This window comes from Microcaecilia unicolor, chromosome 2, assembly GCF_901765095.1.
Source record: "Microcaecilia unicolor chromosome 2, aMicUni1.1, whole genome shotgun sequence".
NCBI lineage: Eukaryota > Metazoa > Chordata > Amphibia > Gymnophiona > Siphonopidae > Microcaecilia > Microcaecilia unicolor.
Window position 1 is genome coordinate 215,025,087 of NC_044032.1, and position 23,908 is coordinate 215,048,994.

The 23,908-nt window shown below is 44.3% G+C and overlaps 1 protein-coding gene across 10 annotated transcripts in view; it reads left to right on the forward strand.

Moving 5' to 3' along the window:
* TLE1 (TLE family member 1, transcriptional corepressor) overlaps positions 1–23,908 on the forward strand; it is a 309,424-nt gene that overhangs the window by 104,460 nt on the left and 181,056 nt on the right. For 6 of the 10 annotated variants that reach the window (XM_030193704.1, XM_030193702.1, XM_030193703.1 and 3 more), the window contains one exon: positions 445–549. In XM_030193704.1, coding sequence (XP_030049564.1) covers positions 445–549 — 105 coding nt within the window. The remainder of the gene's footprint in view (positions 1–444; positions 550–23,908) is intronic. The other 4 variants (XM_030193708.1, XM_030193707.1, XM_030193709.1 and 1 more) reach the window with 1 other exon arrangement.

Consider the following 23,908-nt stretch of genomic DNA (forward strand, 5'->3'; position numbering starts at 1 on the left):
GTGTGTGTGTGTGTGGGGGGGGGGGGGGGGGCAGGGAGAAGCAACAATGTAGTTGTTCATTGGTCCCTGTTCAAAATTCTGCACAGGAGGGGGAATGTGCTAATTGTGCAGTGGGCAAGAGTAACCAAATGGGTGGCCTACTGAGGCTTCTTATTAGCTTAGCTTACTTGTTAGACCAAATGGCACCTTGGATGAGGGTTGCTTTGGGCATCCCCCATTCCTTTTCATGCTGAAACCCGGATTTGACAGCAAATAGGCAGATCCGGTTGCAGTTTGTCTTCAATCTTCTGACAGCTTCCTGTAAAGCAGTGGTATGTGTGTCTTTTTTAAAATTTCACCTTTATTGCAGTTTAGCAACCCAGATGCACATGACATTGGGTTATGATAAATTCAGTTAATTTCCTAAGGTGTCTGATTTACAACAGTGCTTTCTCTCTTTTTTAGCATCAGCAGCAGGTGGCCCAGGCTGTTGAACGTGCCAAGCAAGTGACTATGGCAGAGCTGAATGCCATCATCGGGGTACGTGGCCTTCCAGGTCTACCTCCTACAGTGTGTATAACCAGCTTTCATTTTCTATTGCTTCAGTAGTTAAATAATTAAAGAATATTGCTTTTAAGCATGTTGAGTTAGATGTGCTGTTTTGTTTTTTAAAATTTGTTAAACAAGTAACTGAATTTATATTCTGTGAGTAAGATGGAGATAAAAAGTATTCAACTTTATTAAGGACAGTTTAGTGCTTAAGTTGTATTTTGTTTTTAATCAACTTGAAAGAGCCTTAATTTCTTCTTTTGATAGTAGGTACCTATTTCCATTATTTTTTTTTCACAGTTGTGTATACACATCTGTGTGTGTATTGTGTACATGTTTGCATTTGCACATGTATTCATTTTCTGTTGCTCTGCATGTCTGTTGTGGGGGCTTGAGAACCTGACTCAGTACAACTCACCCTTCCTTTTCCTTTTTTTGTGCTGCTTTTGTGAATTTTCAAATAGACAAGTTAATGAAAAGAAACTTGTGAAGCTGCATTTTGATGTACTCTGACATAATGTTGTAATAGCTTTCCTCCAAGTAGATTGTCTTTTTTTTTTTCTTTTAAATATGCTGAGATGGATTAATTTTGCATGCTTGTGACAGCTTGTCAATCACAAGCCATTTTGCTTTGCATTAATGAGCCCCGTGAACCATGCATTCCTCCCGCTGCACGAGTTCATTTCCTCTTGCTGCACAGTCTAGAGCATTTCTCATGTTTTCTGCCCTTCCAGACCAAATGAAAGAAGTAGCCGAAACAAGAAGCTGTCTTTTCTGATTTTATTCTTATATGAGCTGCTTGAGCCGATTCAAATTACTCATTTATCAATTTATGTTAATTGCTTGTGAGAAGATGCCCTGCTGGTCTTTATGGTTCCCTCAGACACTTTGTAATGATAATTAGACATGCTGCTCTGTGGATTAAAAGTGCCATAGTCGAATGACGTGTGCAGACAATGGGACCAGTTAATCCATCTGTGCTTAAAATTACATCCCAACTGGAGATGGAAAAAAGCCCCCCATAAGAGCTGGGAAGGATTAGTACTGCTAAAAGAATGAGCCTCAGCTTGAAAACTCTCCTTTCATCAGTTTCTCAATTGCAGATCTGCAGTTGGCTTGCCTGTGGTAAGCTATAGGCAGTCAATTAGGTGAAATAAACTGGGAGGGTGACCTTCATTTCCTTTTAATAGCTTTTTTCCTGCCCAAAATGGGGAGCTCTGGATTTTCAGCTTAAAGTTTATTCAAGCTGCTTTTATTACACTTGACAGCTTAGCCTTGAATAAACATAACCACCCCTTCCTCTCACACCCACCCACCCTAAATGGGAGCCCTTCTCCTTAGTATCACATTATGAATTGTAACATAGTTGAATTTGAATTGTAAGCTATAGTTGTATTTTTTTTAAATGTGATGTAGCTGACAGTCTCTTGCACTCCTTCATTCTGAGTAATGAATTTTTATTTCAAAGATAAACAGAGAAGGTCGATCCATACCCTGACGTGTGATTTTTTTTGTTTTAGCTTATATGAATGCCGAATTTTACAGCCTTGCGAATTAGAGGTATTTTTTTTTTCTTACAAGAGCAAACTAGGGATTAGGAAAACCAGTTTTAGTGGTTAGCTAATGGGGTATTTCACTAAGCTGATCTGTTTTAATATAAACCATTGGGACAGAGTGCAGCATACTGGGAAGCTTCTGTACAGCAGAGAATCAGCATAGCTCTACTGTGTGTCTGCTCTCTCAACTGAGGGCTTCACTGATTAAAAAGTGTGCACTTATCTGTACAAGGTTCTCTGATTTTATATACTACTACTACAGATCATTTCTATAGCGCTACTTCAGAGCTGCATCTTAGCTGAAATATTTTGCTGTACAATTTAAGGCACTTGGGGTCCCTTTACTAAGTTGCATTAGGCGCCAATGTGTGTCTAACACATCTTTAAATGGCATACCACGGGATGTGCTCGGGCGTCCTTCAGTAACTGTCAAATTATCGTGCACTAACCGCATACTAAAATATATATTTTTAAAAATATGGTTTTTTTGAGGTGACAAAGCATGGGTCTCCTGCCCTAATCAGCACAGCTACATTACCACATGCTAACTGGTTAGCACAGGAATATCACATGAGCCCTTATCGCTTACACAATGGGTGGCAGTAAGCGCTCATGTAAAACTTTTTAATGACTGTGTGCTAATGACAACATTAGCGCATGGCCATTAGTACAGAACAATTACAAAGGCTATTTTTATGGCTGTGGTAAAAATATCTTTAGCATGCTACTTTTTGCTGCAGCTTAGTAAAAGGACCCCTTAGTTGTTATATGACCATCTGATTTCTTGATCGTTAATTTAGAAATTAAGAATGAAGAATATTAGTTTGATAGCCTTAGGCTAGATGTTTTGGTTTTTTTTGGCGAGTTTTAACAAGCATAGGTTAACATTTTACTGTAAACATGCTGTTATCCTTTAGGTGATTGAACTCCCCCCCCCCCCCCCCCCCCCCACCCCATAGATTTTCAGTTGATACAATATGCAGATTTTAAAACATTTTTTATTACTTAAAAAAAAAAAAACTTCCTCACCATATGTGTATGGCTTACTGTCTGGGGTTGGAACTGAGTATTCTTATACGTCAGGGTGATCTTTCACAGTTTTGTGTGATCGATAATTATCCCTTTTTGCAGTGCAGTAAGCTTCATGCTCTGACATATGCTTGATTTTTGCACAGAAGAAAGCATGCACAACCTAGAAAACCAGAGTAGCATAAAATTGAGTTGACAACTCAGTAGACCTTTGTTTTCCTGCACTGAACAACGTAGTGTGTCGCCTGTCTCCCCAGAGGGGAGGAGGCATCAGAAACATGTCTGTTCCAACAGGCGACAGCTGTGCAGAAAGAAACGTAGCCTAGTTTGGTCGCAGCTGTTAGTATTGTTCAGAGATCTAGCTTAATATACAGGACAATGGGGAAAGAAGAGTGTGCTTTTCAACCATATAGCATCATTTCATCAAATTAAGGGGAAAAAGTGGTTTAACCATTTAGATAACTAGCACAAATGTCAAGGATCATGAGTTTAAAATACAAATAAGCTGAGGCTTCTGTGATATCACGCATCCGCATGGATGCGTAAGGTGGAAGCTCCAATAAGCACAACTGAACCTTGTCACTTTGAAAGTTTGAGGTGCAGACCTCCATGGATATTTAATAATACTATACTAAGGAGGCTCTTAAATAAACTGGATGGGCTGAAGATGGGACCCAAAGTGGTGAACTGGTTGACGGACCGGCGCCAGAGGGTGGTGGTGAATGGAGTTCGCTCGGAGGAGGGAAAGGTGAGTAGTGGAGTGCCTCAGGAATCGGTGCTGGGGCCGATTCTGTTCAGTATATTTGTGAGTGACATTGCCGAAGGGTTAGAAGGTAAAGTTTGCCTATTTGCGGATGGTACTAAGATTTGTAACACAGTGGACACCCCGGAGGGAGTGGAAAACATGAAAAAAGATCTGAAAAAGCTAGAATGGTCTAAGGTTTGGCAATTAAAATTCAATGCGAAGAAATGCAAAGTGATGCACTTAGGGAGTAGAAATCCACGGGAGGCGTATGTGTTAGACGGGGAGAGTCAGTCTGCTAGGTACGGACGGGGAGAGGGATCTTGGGGTGATAGTATCTGAGGATTTGAAGGCGACGAAACAGTGTGACAAGGTGGTGGCCGTAGCTAGAAGGTTGCTAGGCTGTATAGGGAGAGGCGTGACCAGCAGAAGAAAAGAGGTGTTGATGCCCCTGTACAAGTCGTTGGTGAGGCCCCACCTTGAGTATTGTGTTCAGTTTTGGAGGCCGTATCTTGCTAAGGATGTAAAAAGAATTGAAGCGGTGCAAAGAAAAGCTACGGGGATGGTATGGGATTTACGTTACAAGACGTATGAGGAGAGACTTGCTGACCTGGACATGTATACCCTGGAGGAAAGGAGAAACAGGGGTGATATGATACAGACGTTCAAATATTTGAAAGGTATTAATCCGCAAACGAACCTTTTCCGGAGATGGGAAGGCGGTAGAACGAGAGGGCATGAAATGAGATTGAAGGGGGGCAGACTTAAGAAAAATGTCAGGAAGTATTTTTTCACGGAGAGGGTGGTGGATGCTTGGAATGCCCTCCCGCGGGAGGTGGTGGAGAGGAAAACGGTAACGGAATTCAAACATGCGTGGGATAAACATAAAGGAATCCTGTTCAGAAGGAAGGGATCCTCAGGAGCTTAGCCTTGAATGGGTGGCAGAGACGGTTGGGAGGCGGGGCTAGTGCTGGGCAGACTTATACGGTCTGTGCCAGGGCTGGTGGTTAGGAGGCGGGGATAGTGCTGGGTGGACTTATACGATCTGTGCCAGAGCCGGTGGTGGGAGGCGGGGCTGGTGGTTGGGAGGCGGGGATAGTACTGGGCGGACTTATACGGTCTGTGCCCTGAAAAAGACAGGTACAAATCAAGGTAAGGTATACACAAAAAACTAGCACATATGAGTTTATCTTGTTGGGCAGACTGGATGGACCGTGTAGGTCTTTTTCTGCCGTCATCTACTATGTTACTATGTTTTATATGTTATATTTACCAGGCAAAAAAAAAAAAAGCGCTATTATCAACATCACCACATATGCTTTTAAGAGCTCTGAGGAAACCCATAGGTGTGGAAGCCAAGATGGCAGCAATGGATACATGTGGCCCTCAGGAAGATGATGATGCTCTGGAGTCAGGCCTGCAGCACATGGGAGGTAAACTGTTGCTGCTCAGGATAGTGACGCAGAATCAGTTCAGTGAAATGGGTTCTGGCATCTTGCCAGATACTTGTGACCTGGATTGGCCACTGTTGGAAATGAGATACTAGACTTGATGGACCTTCAGTCTGACCCAGTATGGCAATGCTTATGTTCTAAGTAGCAACATTTAGCAACATACAGGAGTGGATTGGTGAGCTCTGGTCCAATGTGGCAGAAATGGGCCACAGATTGGAGATAGTAGAAACAAAACCTGGAAGAGAAGGAAGTATCAGTAGCCAAACTCTTAAAAAAAAAAATGTTAGGCATTGGGGTAGTCACAAGGAGATCTAAGTGGAAAAAGTAGAGCACATAGAAAACCAGACATGACAAAATAAGTAAATATATAGCATCAGGTACCAGAGGAAGATGAGTGTGGAGCCTAAAGTCATTTTGATGGCTGCAGAAGTAGCTCCATCCAATGGGACTGTGCTTGTAAGTGGAAAGAGCCTATAGGGCACTGGGCTTGAGGCACAGCAGCAGACCTGGAGTTTTAGCGGCCATGTTTCATGTATACAGAACAAAAGAGATTGCGAGCAATTAAAAAGTTGAGCAGAATTAAATTGTAAAGTTGTACAATAGAAATATATACTCTGACTTATCATCTGTAATGCTTTGTAAAAGAGAGGATTTCCAAGTTATTACTAAAAGAATGCGGGCAGAAAATATCTGGTATTGTTGGTTCCACCCATTTGGCCTGCAGTACACAATTAGAGGTCACTACAAGAGCGAAGACATCTGAAGAAACAATTAAAGGCATGTAGCAAGCTAGTTGGAAGAACCTGTTAATGAGAACAGTGAAGCCCCCTTCAGAGGCCCAGTAAGTTGTAAGACTCCCACTGGCAAAGAGTAGGGAATGGGTGGAAAAAGGCTCCAGTGGCAGTTGGAAGATTCCGGTACCACCGAAACATGACTGGCTGAATTTCATATAATAAAACTGGGAGCAATTGCTGCATGCATGCCTGTGTCAGAAGCCTGGAAATTGGTGTTGCTGTCCATCCTGGACATGGTGCAATAAAAGTTCAGGTATTCCACTTAAACACCCTAAGGCACAATAAAGTGTAACAGTTCCAAGACTTTGGAACTTTTTATGCTTGGTGGATGGTCTTGAACAATATATAAAACTCGGGCTATGGAAAATGAACTAAGAAGATGGGTAAAAATCTTTTTCACAAAGGTTTGATGTAACTGGATATTAGCATCAAAATAAGAGGACTGGATAATATACCTCAAAATTAATGTGGGGCAGGTAGATAAGAAGGGGGAAAGTGTTGGGGGAAACTTTAATGGTAAAAACAGAAGAAATTGTATATGGTGATGTTTGGCCCAACGTACACATGTATAATGGTTGTAAACTGTGATAAGTGCTGAAATTATGTACCAAAGATTTGGTTTAATGAGAATTGTGTGCTGTTGAGTTTTCATCAATAAAAATAGAAGGAAAAATATAAATAGCTTTAATGACATTTCCTCAGTGTCTGGGGCAGCTACACAGTGGTTCTTCCATCAGAGATAATTTTGTGCAGTTAAAACACTGATATGGGAGTGGTGTTAAACTTGGTAGATTTGTAATCTTACATTTGTGACCATAAGTATTCCCTGCTTCTCAATATAGTGTGCTAACCCTTGGGCTGCTGCTCCATTCCACAGAGTGGTGTGTGTCATATCTGTCTGGCTTAGTTGTTTCAAAGAAATCTCCAATCTCGCATCCACTAGTTGTACTGATTAAGGGTGGGGTTAATTTTTCAGACATAGCTATCACATCGCTTTCATATTATGTCAGGATACTCTTTGGCTGTGGAGGGTCTTCAGCAGCGATTCCCAAACCTGCCCTGGGGGAACCTCAGACAGTCAGGTTTTCAAGATATCTGCAATGAATATGCATGAGACCGATTTGCAAACACTACCTTTCATTGGGGATATCTTGAAAACCTGACACTCTGGGGTTCCCCCATTGGTCTGCAGAATTCTGTGGCTCCATCTTGGCTATTAATGTAACAGAATTTGGTTGCACTTCTGTCACTGGCTTGTCCTTGGGGCCAGTTTGCCTTTAAAGGCATAAAACAAAGCAAACCTTATCTCCAGCTGCCAAGCATTTTCTGCCTTAAATAGAATGGTAAAATCAAATGATCCTCCAAATCAATGCCTCTATGGTATAATCCAACACTTCAGATCGACAATAAGCCTCATCTCCAGGGGAGAGTGGGATGTGAAAGGAATAACTAGACTGGAACGCGTGATATACTCCAACCAACTTGTGTCAGGAACTGAGGCTCAAAGTCCCTTAGGATTTACACAGTGTTTTAAATGGATACAATTAAGTTCCAGTATTAAACCTTCTATGAATGAGAGAGACAAGTGTTCCCCAAGTCAGTCCTAAAGTACCCTCTTGCCAGTTAGGTTTTCAGGATATCCACAGTGAATATGCATTACCTTCGGTAATGGTATCGATGCCCGAGACATCGGCACCGATGGCATCGACCCCAGGAGAACAGATCCCGTCGGCCCGCCGGTGAGGGTAGAGGTGAGAGACCGCGCGGGCAGTCGGCCCCGGTCACTCCCTCAGCCCGTGGTCCACGGGACCGAACCCTGTCTGACCCGGCTCCTCGAGACCGAGGGGGATCGTCCTCCTCCTCCATACCTCCCGGCGCCGGTGACGTGCATCGCAAGAAGGATAAGAAGCGCCGTCACCGGTCGCCCTCGGTGCATCCGGACATCGGAGAGGAGGCGACGCTGAAGCGTCCACGTCGAGAGGAGAGGTCCCCGTCGGTTGTGGAGGTACCGATGCGTCAGGGTTCCGGCACGTCGGTGCCGTCTCCTGGCCCCCATCAGCTTCTGGCGCCGACACCCCTACCGGCCCCACCGCCTTTCCCGGCAGCGGGCCTGGACGAGTGCCTCAGAGCCATCCTTCCAGGGATCCTGGAAGGGCTGATGCGCCAGGCTGTGCCGGCGCCGGGGGTGCTTGCGCCCTCGGCGCCGATGACTGTGGCGCCGGTGAGCTCTAGCCCGGCGCCGGGGCCGTCGACACCGCCGCCGCTTGCGGCGCCGGTCTCGACCGCCACGCAGGTGGAGTCCCCGTCGATGGAGGGAGCTTCGTCCCCGCCGGCGCGGGAGTCCACCGCTCGACGACACCGAGGCCTCGGTGCCTCGACGTCGAGCCGGGCCCGGTTCAGGACTCAGCTACATGAGCTTATGTCCGATACCGAGGATGAGGCCTCGTGGGGGGAAGAGGAGGACCCTAGATATTTCTCCTCAGAGGAGTCTACGGGCCTTCCCTCGGACCCCACGCCTTCACCGGAGAGGAAGCTCTCGCCTCCTGAGAGTCTCTCCTTTGCCTCCTTTGTGCGGGATATGTCTATCAGCATTCCCTTCCCCGTGGTCTCTGTGGAAGAGCCGAGGGCCGAGATGCTCGAGGTCCTCGACTATCCATCACCACCTAGAGAGTCCTCCACGGTACCGCTGCACAATGTCCTCAAGGAGACACTGCTTCGGAACTGGATGCGACCGTTAACTAATCCCACCATTCCCAAGAAAGCAGAGTCCCAGTACAGGATCCACTCTGACCCAGAGTTAATGCGGCCACAATTGCCCCATGACTCGGCGGTCGTGGATTCTGCTCTCAAGAGGGCACGGAGTTCGAGGGATACCGCCTCGGCGCCCCCGGGGCGGGAGTCTCGCACTCTGGACTCGTTTGGGAGGAAGGCCTACCAATCCTCCATGCTCGTGACCCGCATCCAGTCATACCAGCTCTATATGAGCATCCACATGCGGAACAATGTGAAGCAGCTGGCGGACCTGGTCGATAAGCTCCCGCCGGAGCAGTCCAGGCCTTATCAGGAGGTGGTCAGGCAGCTGAAGGCGTGCAGAAAGTTCCTGTCCAGGGGTATCTATGACACCTGTGACGTGGCGTCTCGTGCTGCGGCCCAAGGTATCGTGATGCGCAGGCTCTCATGGCTGTGTGCCTCGGACCTGGACAACCGCACCCAGCAGAGGCTGGTCGACGTCCCTTGCCGGGGGGATAACATTTTTGGTGAGAAGGTCGAGCAGCTGGTGGACCAACTGCATCAGCGGGAAACCGCCCTCGACAAGCTCTCCCACCAGGCGCCTTCAGCATCCACCTCAGCAGGTGGACGTTTTTCCCGGGCCCGGCAGGCTGCACCCTATTCTTTTGCAAAGCGTAGGTACAACCAGCCGGCCCGAAGGCCTCGTCAGGCACAGGGACAGACCCAGCGCGCTCGTTCTCGTCAACAGCGTGCGCCTAAGCAGCCCCCTGCGCCTCCACAGCAAAAGCCGGGGACGGGCTTTTGACTGGATCCACGGGAACATAGCTGCCCTCAAAGTGTCCGTACCGGACGATCTGCCGGTCGGGGGGAGGTTAAAATTTTTTCACCAAAGGTGGCCTCTCATAACCTCCGACCAGTGGGTTCTCCAAATAGTGCGGTGCGGATACGCCCTGAATTTGGCCTCCCTGCCTCCAAATGGTCCTCCGGGAGCTCAATCTTTCAGCTCCCATCACAAGCAGGTACTTGCAGAGGAACTCTCCGCCCTTCTCAGCGCCAATGCGGTCGAGCCCGTACCACCCGGGCAGGAAGGGCAGGGATTCTATTCCAGGTACTTCCTTGTGGAAAAGAAAACAGGGGGGATGCGTCCCATCCTAGATCTGAGAGGCCTGAACAAATTCCTGGTCAAAGAAAAGTTCAGGATGCTTTCCTTGGGCACCCTTCTGCCAATGATCCAGAAAAACGATTGGCTATGTTCCCTGGATTTAAAGGACGCATACACTCACATCCCGATACTGCCAGCTCACAGACAGTATCTCAGATTCCGCCTGGGCGCACGGCACTTTCAGTATTGTGTGCTGCCCTTTGGGCTCGCCTCTGCCCCACGAGTGTTTACAAAGTGCCTCGTGGTGGTAGCGGCCTACCTACGCAAGCTGGGAGTGCACGTGTTCCCATATCTCGACGATTAGCTGGTCAAGAACACCTCGGAGGCGGGAGCCCTCCGGTCTATGCAGTGCACTACTCGACTTCTGGAGCTGCTGGGGTTTGTGATAAATTACCCAAAGTCCCATCTCCAGCCAACACAGTCTCTGGAATTCATAGGAGCTCTGCTGAATGCCCAGACGGCTCAGGCCTACCTTCCCGAAGCGAGGGCCACCAATCTCCTGGCCCTGGCCTCGCAGACCAGAGCGTCTCAGCAGGTCACAGCTCGGCAGATGTTGAGACTTCTGGGTCATATGGCCTCCACAGTTCATGTGACTCCCATGGCTCGTCTTCACGTGAGATCTGCTCAATGGACCCTAGCTTCCCAGTGGTTCCAAGCCACCGGGAATCTAGAAGATGTCATCCGCCTCTCCACCAGTTGCCGCACTTCACTGCTCTGGTGGACCATTCGGACCAATTTGACCCTGGGACGTCCATTCCAAATTCCGCTGCCCACGAAAGTGCTGACGACGGATGCGTCTCGCCTGGGGTGGGGAGCTCATGTCGATGGGCTTCACACCCAGGGTCTGTGGTCCCTCCAGGAAAAGGATCTGCAGATCAACCTCCTGGAGCTCCGAGCGATCTGGAACGCACTGAAGGCTTTCAGAGATCGGCTGTCCTACCAAATTATCCAAATTCGGACAGACAATCAGGTTGCAATGTATTACGTCAACAAGCAGGGGGGCACCGGATCTCGCCCCCTCTGTCAGGAAGCCGTCGGATGTGGCGTTGGGCGTGCCGGTTCGGCATGCTTCTCCAAGCCACGTACCTGGCAGGCGTAAACAACAGTCTGGCCGACAGACTGAGCAGAGTCATGCAACCGCACGAGTGGTCGCTCCATTCCAGAGTGGTACGCAAGATCTTCCGAGAGTGGGGCACCCCCTCGGTGGACCTTTTCGCCTCTCGGACCAACCACAAGCTGCCTCTGTTCTGTTCCAGACTTCAGACACACGGCAGGCTAGCGTCAGATGCCTTTCTCCTTCATTGGGGGACCGGCCTCCTGTATGCTTATCCTCCCATACCTTTGGTGGGGAAGACCTTACTGAAGCTCAAGCAAGACCGTGGCACCATGATTCTGATCGCGCCCTTTTGGCCTCGTCAGATCTGGTTTCCTCTTCTTCTGGAGTTGTCCTCCGAAGAACCGTGGAGATTGGAGTGTTTTCCGACTCTCATCTCACAGAACGACGGAGCGTTGCTGCACCCCAACCTTCAATCCCTGGCTCTCACGGCCTGGATGTTGAGGGCGTAGACTTCGCTGCGTTGGGTCTGTCTGAGGGTGTCTCCCGTGTCTTGCTTGCCTCTAGGAAGGATTCCACTAAAAAGAGTTACTTTTTCAAGTGGAGGAGGTTTGTCGTTTGGTGTGAGAGCCAGGCCCTAGAACCTCGTTCTTGTCCTGCACAGAACCTGCTTGAATACCTTCTGCACTTATCAGAGTCTGGTATCAAGACCAACTCAGTAAGGAATCACCTTAGTGCGATTAGTGCTTACCATTATCGTGTGGAAGGTAAAGCCATCTCTGGAGAGCCTTTAGTAGTTCGATTCATGAGAGGCTTGCTCTTGTCAAAGCCCCCTATCAAGCCTCCCACAGTGTCATGGGATCTCAACGTCGTCCTCACCCAGCTGATGAAACCTCCTTTTGAGCCACTGAATACCTGCCATCTGAAGTACTTGACCTGGAAGGTCATTTTCTTGGTGGCAGTTACTTCAGCTCGTAGGGTCAGTGAGCTTCAAGCCCTAGTAGCTCACGCTCCATATACCAAATTTCATCATAACAGAGTAGTGCTCCGCACCCACCCAAAGTTCCTGCCGAAGGTGGTGTCGGAGTTCCATCTTAACCAGTCAATTGTCTTGCCAACATTTTTCCCCAGGCCGCATACCTGCCCTGCTGAACGTCAGTTGCACACATTGGACTGCAAGAGAGCATTGGCCTTCTACTTGGAGCGGACACAGCCCCACAGACAGTCCGCCCAATTGTTTATTTCTTTCGACCCTAACAGGCTAGGGGTCGCTGTCGGGAAACGCACCATCTCCAATTGGCTAGCAGATTGCATTTCCTTCACTTACGCCCAGACTGGGCTGGCTCTTGAGGGTCATGTCACGGCTCATAGTGTTAGAGCCATGGCAGCGTCGGTGGCCCACTTGAAGTCAGCCACTATTGAAGAGATTTGCAAGGCTGCGACGTGGTCATCTGTCCACACATTCACATCACATTACTGCCTCCAGCAGGATACCCGACTCGACAGTCGGTTCGGGCAGTCGGTGCTGCAGAATCTGTTTGGGGTGTAAATCCAACTCCACCCTCCAGGACCCGAATTTATTCTGGTCAGGCTGCACTCTCAGTTAGTTGTTCTTCGTAGGTCAATTTTCTGTTGTACCCTCGCCGTTGCGAGGTTCAATTGACCTGGGTTCTTGTTTTGAGTGAGCCTGAGAGCTAGGGATACCCCAGTCGTGAGAACAAGCAGCCTGCTTGTCCTCGGAGAAAGTGAATGATACATACCTGTAGCAGGTGTTCTCCGAGGACAGCAGGCTGATTGTTCTCACCTACCCTCCCTCCTCCCCTTTGGAGTTGTGTGTTTCATCCTTCTTTTGCTAGTCATTCAACTGGCGGGAGCGGTCGCGCACGGGCGGGAAGACGGCCGCGCATGCGCGGTGGGCGTGCCCTGCGTGCCGACCGTCCCGCGAAGCTTTTTCCGGTTGGTGGGGGCTGCCGCGGACGTCACCCAGTCGTGAGAACAATCAGCCTGCTGTCCTCGGAGAACACCTGCTACAGGTATGTATCATTCACTTTATCTCACAAAAACGAATAAATCGGTATAACGGAAAGCCGATTTTGGACGTTTTCAACTGCACTCCATCGCGGAAGCGTACAAAGTTGACGGGGGCTTGTCGGAGGCGTGGCGAAGGTGGAACTGGGGTGTGGTTATCAGCCGAGGAGAGATGGGCGCCTTTCGCCGATAATGGGAAAAAAGTATACGTTTGTAGCTAGAATTTAGGGCACTTTTCCTGGACCCTGTTTTTTCATGAATAAGGCCCCAAAAAGTGCCCTAAATGACCAGATTACCACCAGAGGGAATCGGGGATGACTTCCCCTGACTCCCCCAGTGGTCACTAACCCCCTCCCACCACAAAACATGTTTCACAACTTTTTATTTTCACCCTCAAATGTCATACCCATCTCCCTGGCAGCAGTATGCAGGTCCCTGGAGCAGTTGTTAGGGGGTGCAGTGGACTTCAGGCAGGTGGACCCAGGCCCATCCCCCCCTACCTGTTACAATTGTGCTGCTTAATGCTTAGTCGTCCAAACCCACTGTACCCACATGTAGATGCCCCCCTTCACCCCTTAGGGCTATAGTAATGGTGTAGACTTGTGGGCAGTGGGTTTTGAGGGGGATTTGGGGGGCTCAACACACAAGGGAAGGGTGCTATGCACCTGGGAGCTCTTTTACCATTTTTTTTGTTTTTGTAAAAGTGTCCCCTAGGGTGCCCGGTTGGTGTCCTGGCATGTGAGAGGGACCAGTGCACTACAAATCCTGGCCCCTCCCACGAACAAATGCCCTGGATTTATTCGTTTTTGAGCTGGGTGCTTTCATTTTCCATTATCACTGAAAAACAAAAAAGCCCAGCTCACAAATTGTCGAATAAAACATGGACGTCTATTTTTTTTCGAAAATACGGTTCGGTCCGCCCCTTCACGGACCCATTCTCTGAGATAAACGCCCATGGAGATAGACGTTTTCGTTCAATTATGCCCCTCATACTGACCTAAACATGTATATCCTGGAGGAAAGGAGAAACAGGGGTGATATGATAGACTTTCAAGTATTTGAAAGGTATTAATCTACAGACAAACCTTTTCCAGAGGCGCAAAGATGGTAGAACCAGAGGGCATGAATTGAGGTTGAAAGGGGGCCGACTCAGGAATAATATTAGGAAGTATTTGTTCATGGAGAGGGTGGTAGATACCTGCAATGGTAGAGAGAAAAACATTAATGGAATTCAAAAATGTGTGGGACAAACACAAAGGAATCCTGTTTAGAAAGATTGGCTCTAAAGAATCTTATTGGAGACTAGGTAGGAAAGCCGGTGCTGGGCAGACTTCTACAGTCTATGCCTTGATGAAGGCTGAATAGATTTGGATGGGCTGGAGTGGAGCTATTCAGGGGCTTTGACAACAACTTCAGAAATTTTAGAAAAAGGCCAGTGCCGGGCAGACTTCTACATTCTATGCCCTGAAAATGGCAAGGATAAATCAAGATCAGGTATATATGTATGATGTCTCACTTCATAACATATGTAATGAGTTTATCTTATTGGGCAGACTGGATGGACCATATATGTCTTTATCATCTATCATCTACTATGTTACTATGTTATGTTACCTGTTTGGCTATCTTAAGGTTATATTTGATCACACCCAAGTCCTACTTCTCTTTCGTGCATAAAAGTTTTTAACCACCTAAACTGTACTGCTCCCTTAGGTTATCGAAGCCCAAATGCATGAACTTACATATTTTAGAATTAAATCTTTGCTGCCAAATTCTGGACCATTTATGCTTTGCTAGGTCCCTCCTCATGTTATCCACACCATCAGGGCCATCTACCCAGTTATAGATTTTGATATCTGCAAAGAGACAAACCTTATCAAACAGCTCTTCAGCAATATTGCTTACAAAAATGTTAAAGTACTGAGCCAAAAACTAGACCTTGTGGCACGCCACTTGTAATACCCTTTTCTTCAGAATGAGTTCGGTTTACCACTACTCTGTCGCCGTCCACTCAACCAGTTCCTAACCCAGTCACTCACTTTAGGGCCCATAATGAGGGCACTCAGCTTATATATAAGTGGCGTGCACTTTTTCCTAACAGTGCACGTGTTTAATGTCACAATAATTTGTTTACCACTATTTTATTGTGCTAGGAGAAGATATTTTTTCTGTATGTGCATTAGAATTCTGCTCACTGAAGCTCAGGACATGGCTTGTTATATTGGCCCTATAGTGTAGAATAGATATCCTATGTTATCGTTTTTCCCTTCTATACTTTTTATGCACCAGTTTGGGTGTTTTTTTGGTGTGTGTGGGGGGTGGGGGTGGCAAGGATTATTGCATGACAGTTTATTTTTTTTTAATTATTGCACAACACTTACTCCCCCCCCCCTTTTTTTTTTTGTATCGGTGATGTTCCCTAAAGCTTAGTTCTTCAATTCTGTATATTTACAAATTGTAACTCAAGACTTTAAAAACAAAGGCCCCGAAAAACAAAACCACATGGGACCTGTTTTACCAAACCGTACTAACGATTCCCAGAACGTCAATGCCACCAAAGCCCATTCACTTTGAATGGGCTTTGTTGACATTGCTGCATGGGAATCGCTTACGCAGTTTGGTAAAACAGGCAGTAAATGTTAGTGTTTGTAGAGAACAGTCAGTGAACTGTTGTCTACTTGCTCTTCCTTTTTAAAAACCGTATAGGAAGTAGTAAAAAACCGTTTTGTCAGCCTGATTTCATTTAAATCAAGGAGGGTGACGTTAATCTAATTTAGGTCAAATTGTGGCACCTAAATTCTAGTTCTGGTGGCTGATGGAAGTGATGGCAGTGGAGCCTGGGGGCTTGAGCTGAGGAAGAGAGAGGACTGCTGAGGGGAGCTGGGAAGAAGTTGCTGTCAGCTGAGTCCTGTGACTTTAGTCCTAGTTATGAAGCTGGGATGGAGGGGTAGTGGGGGTGGATTGTGTCTGGAGAAGAACAAATAAAAGTAAAAACTAATGGAAAAGAAGAAAAACAGAGCAAGGGCTCTTTACCAAACCACACTAGCAATTCCTGCCTTGAAGAAGTCCACTCAGTTTCAGTGGACTTTATCAGCATTGCTGCATGGGAGGGAGTAGAAAGCAAAGAAATAGATTTCCTTGGTGGCTAGGAATGAAAAGTCTGCCTAAATTTCTAAAAAAAAATTTCTCCTTTGTGGTCTAGTAAGGAAGGGCTTATTCTGTCTTAATGTTTAAGAAAGGAGTTACATTTTCAACTTTTCTAAATAAATTGAAATACCTGATTGTTTTTGCTTACTGTAAAAAACAGGTAAACCAAATTCCTATTACCAGAGGAATTAAAAAAAAAATTACCTTCTAAGCTGACAAAGCAGGTAAGCTTTTCAGCCACAAATTTTATGAGCGTGCACTCTGCTAAAGCTGGGAAGAGCATGTGTATGTTTACGGAGGAGAATAATAAGACGTCCAGTTAGATGAGAGGCATATGCATTGATGGGTAGAAGGAACAGATGTGGTGGTCAAAAAAAATTTTGAAGCTTTATTTAATGCCCCATCCTAGGGCCCTGCTGGGATGTGCTTAGCTAATACAAATTTGTAAAGATATAACAGAAGGAACATTTTTTTTTAAACATGTTGATTCTTTCTGTTGAACTTGTCAGTCCAGTCCTGCCTGGTAAAGAGAGGTGGGTGAGTTTGTCATTTTTGTTTAAATTCACAGTGGGTTTACGTTGATGTTTTTTTTCCCCCTTCTTAGATGGCAATTCTATAAAGGGCGTTAACGTTAGGCACAGGCAGCTCCTTGTGACACTGGGCAAGTCACTTAACCCTCCATTGCCCCATGTAAGCCGCATTGAGCCTGCCATGAGTGAGAAAGCACGGGGTACAAATGTAACAAAAATATAAAATAAAATAGGTACCCAAAATCTAGATGCTAAGTTAGTATTCTATAATGTCAATTTTATGTGCCTATCATTTATAGAATACTAGCATAACTCAACAATTGGATGCCTAAATTTAGGTGCCTCCATTTAAGCCTGCTCTTTGGCAGGTGTGAATGCAGCTGTTAGGAGCCTGACAGACAGTATTCAAGAAAGCACATGCTGAAATAGTCAAAAGATCTTTGACCTACCCATGTCCCTAGTGAACATCCACGTTGGAACACTTGGGAGCATAACTACCTTTCCATCTCTGTTTTCTCCACTTAATTTCTGTTTGAGCGCCAAAAGTTAGGTGCCCAGTTGGCACCAAATATTTTGCACACTGTATATAGAATTGGGAGATTAGGTATTTGTGGTGTTGCTTGGAAAGTGCTCTCCTCTGCCCCTTTTCTCCCAGCCATCATGGAACATGAGTCAAAAAGTATGCAGTATTATGAAGGTTTTTTAAATCTATCTATCTAGACAACCATAAGTGCTTTAAAGAAATGCCATGAAAGAATCTATAGAATAGCTCAGAGTTTCTCTTTTTCAGGCACTTGTGGCTGTTTACTGTTTCCACTCAACTGTTCTAAAAGATATACAGTTCTCCTTTGATAGCTTTTATAATAAGATGGAGGGTTCTGTTTGTGACAACAAACACTGTTGTCCTTGTGTTTTAGAGGAACAAATGATGTGACCTACCAGAAACAGCCATAAAGCCATTGGCCCCTCTGCATTTGTTTTTGAACTCTGATAACAGAATGGGTTACAGCTTATGTTGCATGTGGCAGCCCAAACAAATATGTGCTTTGAGCTAAAATTATTTTGCTATGTACATTTCTTTGGCAAAGATGGGGAAAGTAGCATTTATTTGTATTGGCATTGCTATTGCACCTGAAAGTGTGCTGCTATTTTGCAGACTTACAGGTACAGTGGATCCCTACACAAAAGATTGTACCGCATTGTCTTTGTCTATTTACAGATTAAATGAATTGTTCAAGCTCATGGCAGATGTTAGAATCTGGGCTTCAATTCAGGTCAGCCTGGATCCTGTTCATTACTCTGCTAGGCTGTTTCCTCTCTCAGTAGCTCTTTGAAATCAATATCAACATAAAACAAGGTATGATAATAAGAACATAAGAACATTCTGGGTCAGACCAATGGTTCATCTAGCCCAGTATCCTGTTTTCCAAACAGTGGCAAAGCCAGGTTAGAAGTACCTGCCAGAAACCTGAGTAGCAGCAACATGCTATGCTACCAATCCCGGGGCAAGCAGCTACTTCCCCATGTCTGTCTCAATAGCAGACTATGGACTTCCTCCAGGAATTTGTCCAAACCTTTTTTAAACCCAGATACACTAACCGCTGTTACCACATCCTCCAGCAATGAATTCCAGAGCTTAACTGTTCATTGAGTGAAAAACTTTTTCCTCCTATTTGTTTTAAAAGTATTTCCATGTAACTTCCTTGAGCGTCCTTTAGTTTTTGTACTTTTGGAACAAGTGAAAAATCAGTTTACTTCTACACCACTCAGGATTTTGTAGAACTCAATTATATCTCCCCTCATCCATCTCTTTTCCAAGCTGAAGAGCCCTAACCTTTTTAGCCTTTCCTTATATGAGAGGAGTTCCATCCCCTTTATCATTTTGGTTGCTCTTCTTTGAACCTTTTCTAATTCCGCTATATCTTTTTTGAGATGTGGCGACCAGAATGCAATACTCGGGGTGCGATTGCACCATGGAGCAATACTAAAGCATTATAGTATTTTTGGTATTATTCACCATCCCTTTCCTAATAATTCCTAGTATCCTGTTGCTTTTTTTGGCTACTGCACACTGAGCAGAAGATTTCAGCGTGTTATCTATAACAACGCCTAGATCTTTTTCTTGAGTGCTGACCCTCAAGGTTGGATCCTAGCATCAGGTAACTGTGATTCGGATTCTTCCTAATGTGCATCACCTTGTATTTGTCTACAGTAAATTTCATCTGCCATTTGAATGTCCAGTCTTCCAATTTCCTAAAGTCTTCCTGCAATACTTCACAGTCTGCACATGTTTTAAAAACCTTAAATAGTTTTGTATCATCTGCAAATTTAATCACCTCACTTGTGGTTCTGATTTACATATCATTTATAAATATGTCAAATAGCACTGGTCCCAGTAAAGATCCCTGCGGCACTCCACTATTCACCTTCCTCCATTGAGAGAAATGACCATTTAACCCTACCCTGTTTTCTGTCCAATAACCAATTCCTAATCGACGCCAGAACGTTGCCTCCTATCCTGTGACACTCTGATTTTCTCAGGAGTCTCTCGTGAGAACTTTATCAAAAGCTTTCTGAAAATTTAGATACACTGCATTAACGGGCTCACCTTTATCCACATGTTTATACACGCCTTCAAAGAAATGAAGCAAATTGGTGAGGCAAGACTTCACTCAGCTGAACCCATTCTGACAATGTCCCATTAAACAATATTTGTCTATGTGTTCTGTAATTTTGTTCTTTATAATAGTTTCCACTATTTGGCCTGCATTGATGTCAGGCTTATTGGTCTATAATTTTCCGGATCACCCCTAGAACCCTTTTTAAAAATTGGCATCACATTAGCAACCCTCCAGTTTTCAGGTGCTATGGACGATTTTAACAACAGGTTACATATTACTAAGAGCAGATCAGTAATTTCATGCTTGAGTTCTTTTAGTACCCTTGGATGTATGCCATCCGGTCCAGGTAATTCTGTCAGTTTGGCTCAGTATATCTTCCAGGTTCACCGAGATTTCATTCAATTCCTCCACATCGTCGCCCTTGAAAACCATTTCCAGTACAGGCAGATCTCTTAAATCTTCTTCCTTAAAGACTAAAGCAAAGAATTCATTGTTTCTATGCTATGACCTTCTCCCTGAGTGTCAGTCTAACCCAGTCTCCTCCTTAGTGCAATGCCATTTACTGCAGTTATCTCCAGGTTTCACCTCATTTCTTTGCAGCTAGGGTCCTCTGCTTATCCTGTGCTATCCTGATTTTTCCCCCCTCAACTGGGAGGCCATCTGCCATATTTTTGTGAAGAAGTATGTTTTCTGATGTTACTTCTAAGTCTACCTTCATGGTGCCTCGTACTTTTTTGACAGTATGCTTTTCTCTGGAATATGGTTTCCTCCTTGTACATTTGTACTTGATTCATTCAAGTGCCTCTTTCTTGTGTAGCCCACTACTCATCTTGCCTTTTCTCTAGGGTAGTGGTTATAAAATATCACCAGGGTACCACTAACCAATTGGACTTCCAGGATAACTGCAATATGCTTAATTTGAGGGCTGCATGCAAATCTGTGTCATGAATATTCACTACAGATAGTCTATAAAACCATTTAGAAGCAGAGTTCCTAGGACAGGTTCTGGAACCACTGTTCTTGGGTATAAATATTTAGGAAGCAGAGAAAGAAAAGGCAGAAAACACCACATAGGGTATTAAATTAAGTCCAAGTAGAAGGCAAAATACAGGGGTTATTTAGATTATAAATATAAGAATATCTCTTTAATTGAATATAAATATAGAGCCATAGCAATACTGAACATGACCATGCTTGTTGAAATACCTGTATCAGGAAAGATTTTAATATAAAATAAACCATTGGCATGTCTTTGAAAATCTGTGATGTTGACTGATGCAATAAAATCAGCAGTATTAAATTGATGTGTAATGATCACCGAAAGAGAAGTTAGCATATCCAGCATCTTCTTTCTTTCAGATAGTGAATGACTGAGAAAAGCTGGCCAAAAACAGTGTTCCAAATTCAGATAGCTGTCTGTCAGACTTCTTTTAGTAGGTGATGTTGTTTGCACAGAGATTCTGATGTTGGCACTGATGAGAGAGTACAGATGAGGAAAATACCCGAGCTCACAGTCCAAAGGAGTCCTGATATAAATGTAAATACATAAAACAGAACAAAGCGTACAGAGTGAAGCATGAGAAACAATATTTTAAGTGCATATAGCGCATCAAGAGTGCTAAGTGCAGGAATAGAAGAGACAAAAACATTTTTAAAAAATTATCGAAATATGTTGGAGCCTCAGAAGGGGAAAAATATTTTCTACCAAAGCATAAACCAGAGAAGAAAAAGCAAATATAAAATGGGGGGGGGGACCCCGCGATTTCCCTTCCATTTTATTTATTGGTTGTCTTGTTTTCTTGTTTTCCCCCCTCCTTAGCACTTTTTATGCTTTCTGCCATTTTTATTGTTGGGGGAGGGGTCAAGTAGACCCTCCTTCCCCCAGCTCCATTGGAATAGATGCTGGGATCCTGGTGCTATGCCATGAATGTTTGTTTATACATAGGTAAGGATTTTCCCCTATTTTTAATACACCTCTTCAATCTGCACCCCCCCCCCCCCCCCCCCCCTCCCCAGCTGTCCTAATCTGGTCATTGCGGCAATAGTTGAGAAGTCTGTCAGGAATGTTAGATCCTTGATTCAAAGGATGGTAAATATTGTCTCTCAAAGGTCCTAATATATTTTACATGCGTGAAGAGGTGCACACCCTTGAGCACCTTGTTATATAATTGTTCTTTTGCATCCGTCCTCTTGGAATTCAGCATCAGATCCCCTACAGCTGATTTGCCTGCTAGGAAATCTCCATATTTTGCTATTTGCCTGAACTTGGAACAGTTTTATCAAACAGTTTTTGCCAGACATTCACCATCTGGAGCAGTCAACACATCTGAGACAATTTCCATCAGCTTCATATTGCTGTTTTTGCTTAGCCACATCAACAGCATATGAACTTAAGCATTCTCTGTTTTTTATACCTTCATGTTTCTCTTGATGTAGACACTTTGCCAAATATGGCTATATTGGAACATTTTAAACTTTGTTTCCTCTTTAGTAAATTAAATATACTTTATTTAAAGTTTATATGCTGCTTACATCACAACATACACAATGCATTACAATTATATTAATGACGTACCATCAAAAAATACACAGAAAATCATTAAAAAGCTACAATAACATCCTAGTTCCATACAATTCCAAGATAATTAGTCTACCAACAAACCTCTACTATAATAGTACTTGAAAAATTGTATATGAGGTGTAAATTTTGAGTCTTGATCCAAATGTCTGTTTAAACAAATGAGTCTATGTACAGCGCTGCGTATGTCAAGTGGCGCTTTAGAAATGATAAGTAGTAGTAGTAGTCTTTTAAATTAGAAGGTAAAGAATTGCAAAGCTCTGGCCCTGCAGTATAGAAAATTGCTGACCTATATCTGCCTAATCTGCTATTAAGAAATGATGGTACGTCTGACATTTTTATTTCCTGATCTTAATGTTCTAGAAGGTTGATGGACATGCAAGTTTAAAGTAATAATTACAGAGGCATTGTTGTCCAGTATTTTGAAGATTGGTGCAAGTATCTTTATACTTCTCAATTCTATAGGTAACCAATGAAGTTTGTATAATATTAGAGAAATTTGATTCCATTTTGTACAACTTGCTAATAAATGAGCAGCTTACTTGCAGAGCTTTCAATTCCAGAACAGGTAAACCAAGAAATAAAGCTTTGCAGTAAGTATGGGACAGTGCTCTCAATCTAACGTTTGGTAGCCAATAGGTACTCTTGCATCTGCTTAACCAATTTCAGTTTATAGAAGAAGAGTTGAATAACTTTTCTTTAATGTGGTCCCAAGGAAAGAGAAGACTCATGTTTGACTCTTAAAGCAATGTATTTCTCTTAAGATAATGATGCTAACACCATCAACCGCAAAATCTGCAGGACCATCCACTGATGAAAACCTGATAAGGCCAAGGGAGACATGAGATTTTGCCATATATAATTGTAGGTGATTAGCATTCATCCAGTTGCTTATAGCTCTCAAAAGATCAAAAATTTGATCTTCTTATTAATAGATTATCAGTGGAAAAGAATTGAATAAGTGTAAATTCCATGTAGAAATCCAAAACAAGTGAGTTGCTTCCAAATTGGATTTTACTAAAAGAAAAAAACAAAACAAAACACGCTTAACCGTTCCAGAATTCCAATATCCTACAGTTTTTAACTGTCCTTGTAGTTTTCCTTCTGTCTCTCTTAATTTCTTGGGCTTGATAAGTCATTAGTCTTCTCATATGGCTTTTGATTTAGAGCCTGTACGATTGCAGTGGCCTTTCTCTAGACTGCTTCAATTCTGACTAATATTTTCAGTGGTACAGCTTACAGAACTGGACTCCAACAACTTTTATAAAGGTATTACCACTTTATTTTTGGTACCTCTGTGAATCCTACTATTCCTGACTCCTGTAGTATTGCCTTTTCCCCTCTTCTATATTAGGGTTGTTGGACATAATCACCCAGAGTTGTGTTGCCTGCACATCAGTATTCCTCATCCCCCCCCCCCCCCCCCCCCAAAAAAAAAAAAAGTATTGTGCTTGCCATGTTTAGTCCACTTCTCTAAGTAGCGATAGGGGCCAATAAGCAAATTGTGTCTGATCCCTTTTTTTTACTGGATTAGCTTAGTACATCTGTAACTAGCCTTTGAAAGTTATATTCCCTTTATCAAGTTAACTGTCAAAAGCTAATCAGAAATGTATTGAGTTCAGTAAATTAATAGAAAGGTACCAGTGAGATTATGACTCATTTATCGACCCTTATTTCTGCACCCCTTTTGTGAACTGATTTCTCAGAGCACCAAGTTCTGCCCCTTTTATTACCTTAAAAATTGTCATATACTCGACCACCTCATGTATTCTTACATCACATATTAGTCTGTTTTCTCAGGTGTGTTGCTCTGTTGCCAATTTTAGGATCACCGACTGAGCCATAGTTTTGATCACAAACGTATTGAGCAGAACTATTGGCAGGACAGATTTGTAAGGTTGTACGCCATTTGCCCTTTCTTTGGAGAAAATTCCATATACTACTACTCTGTCATT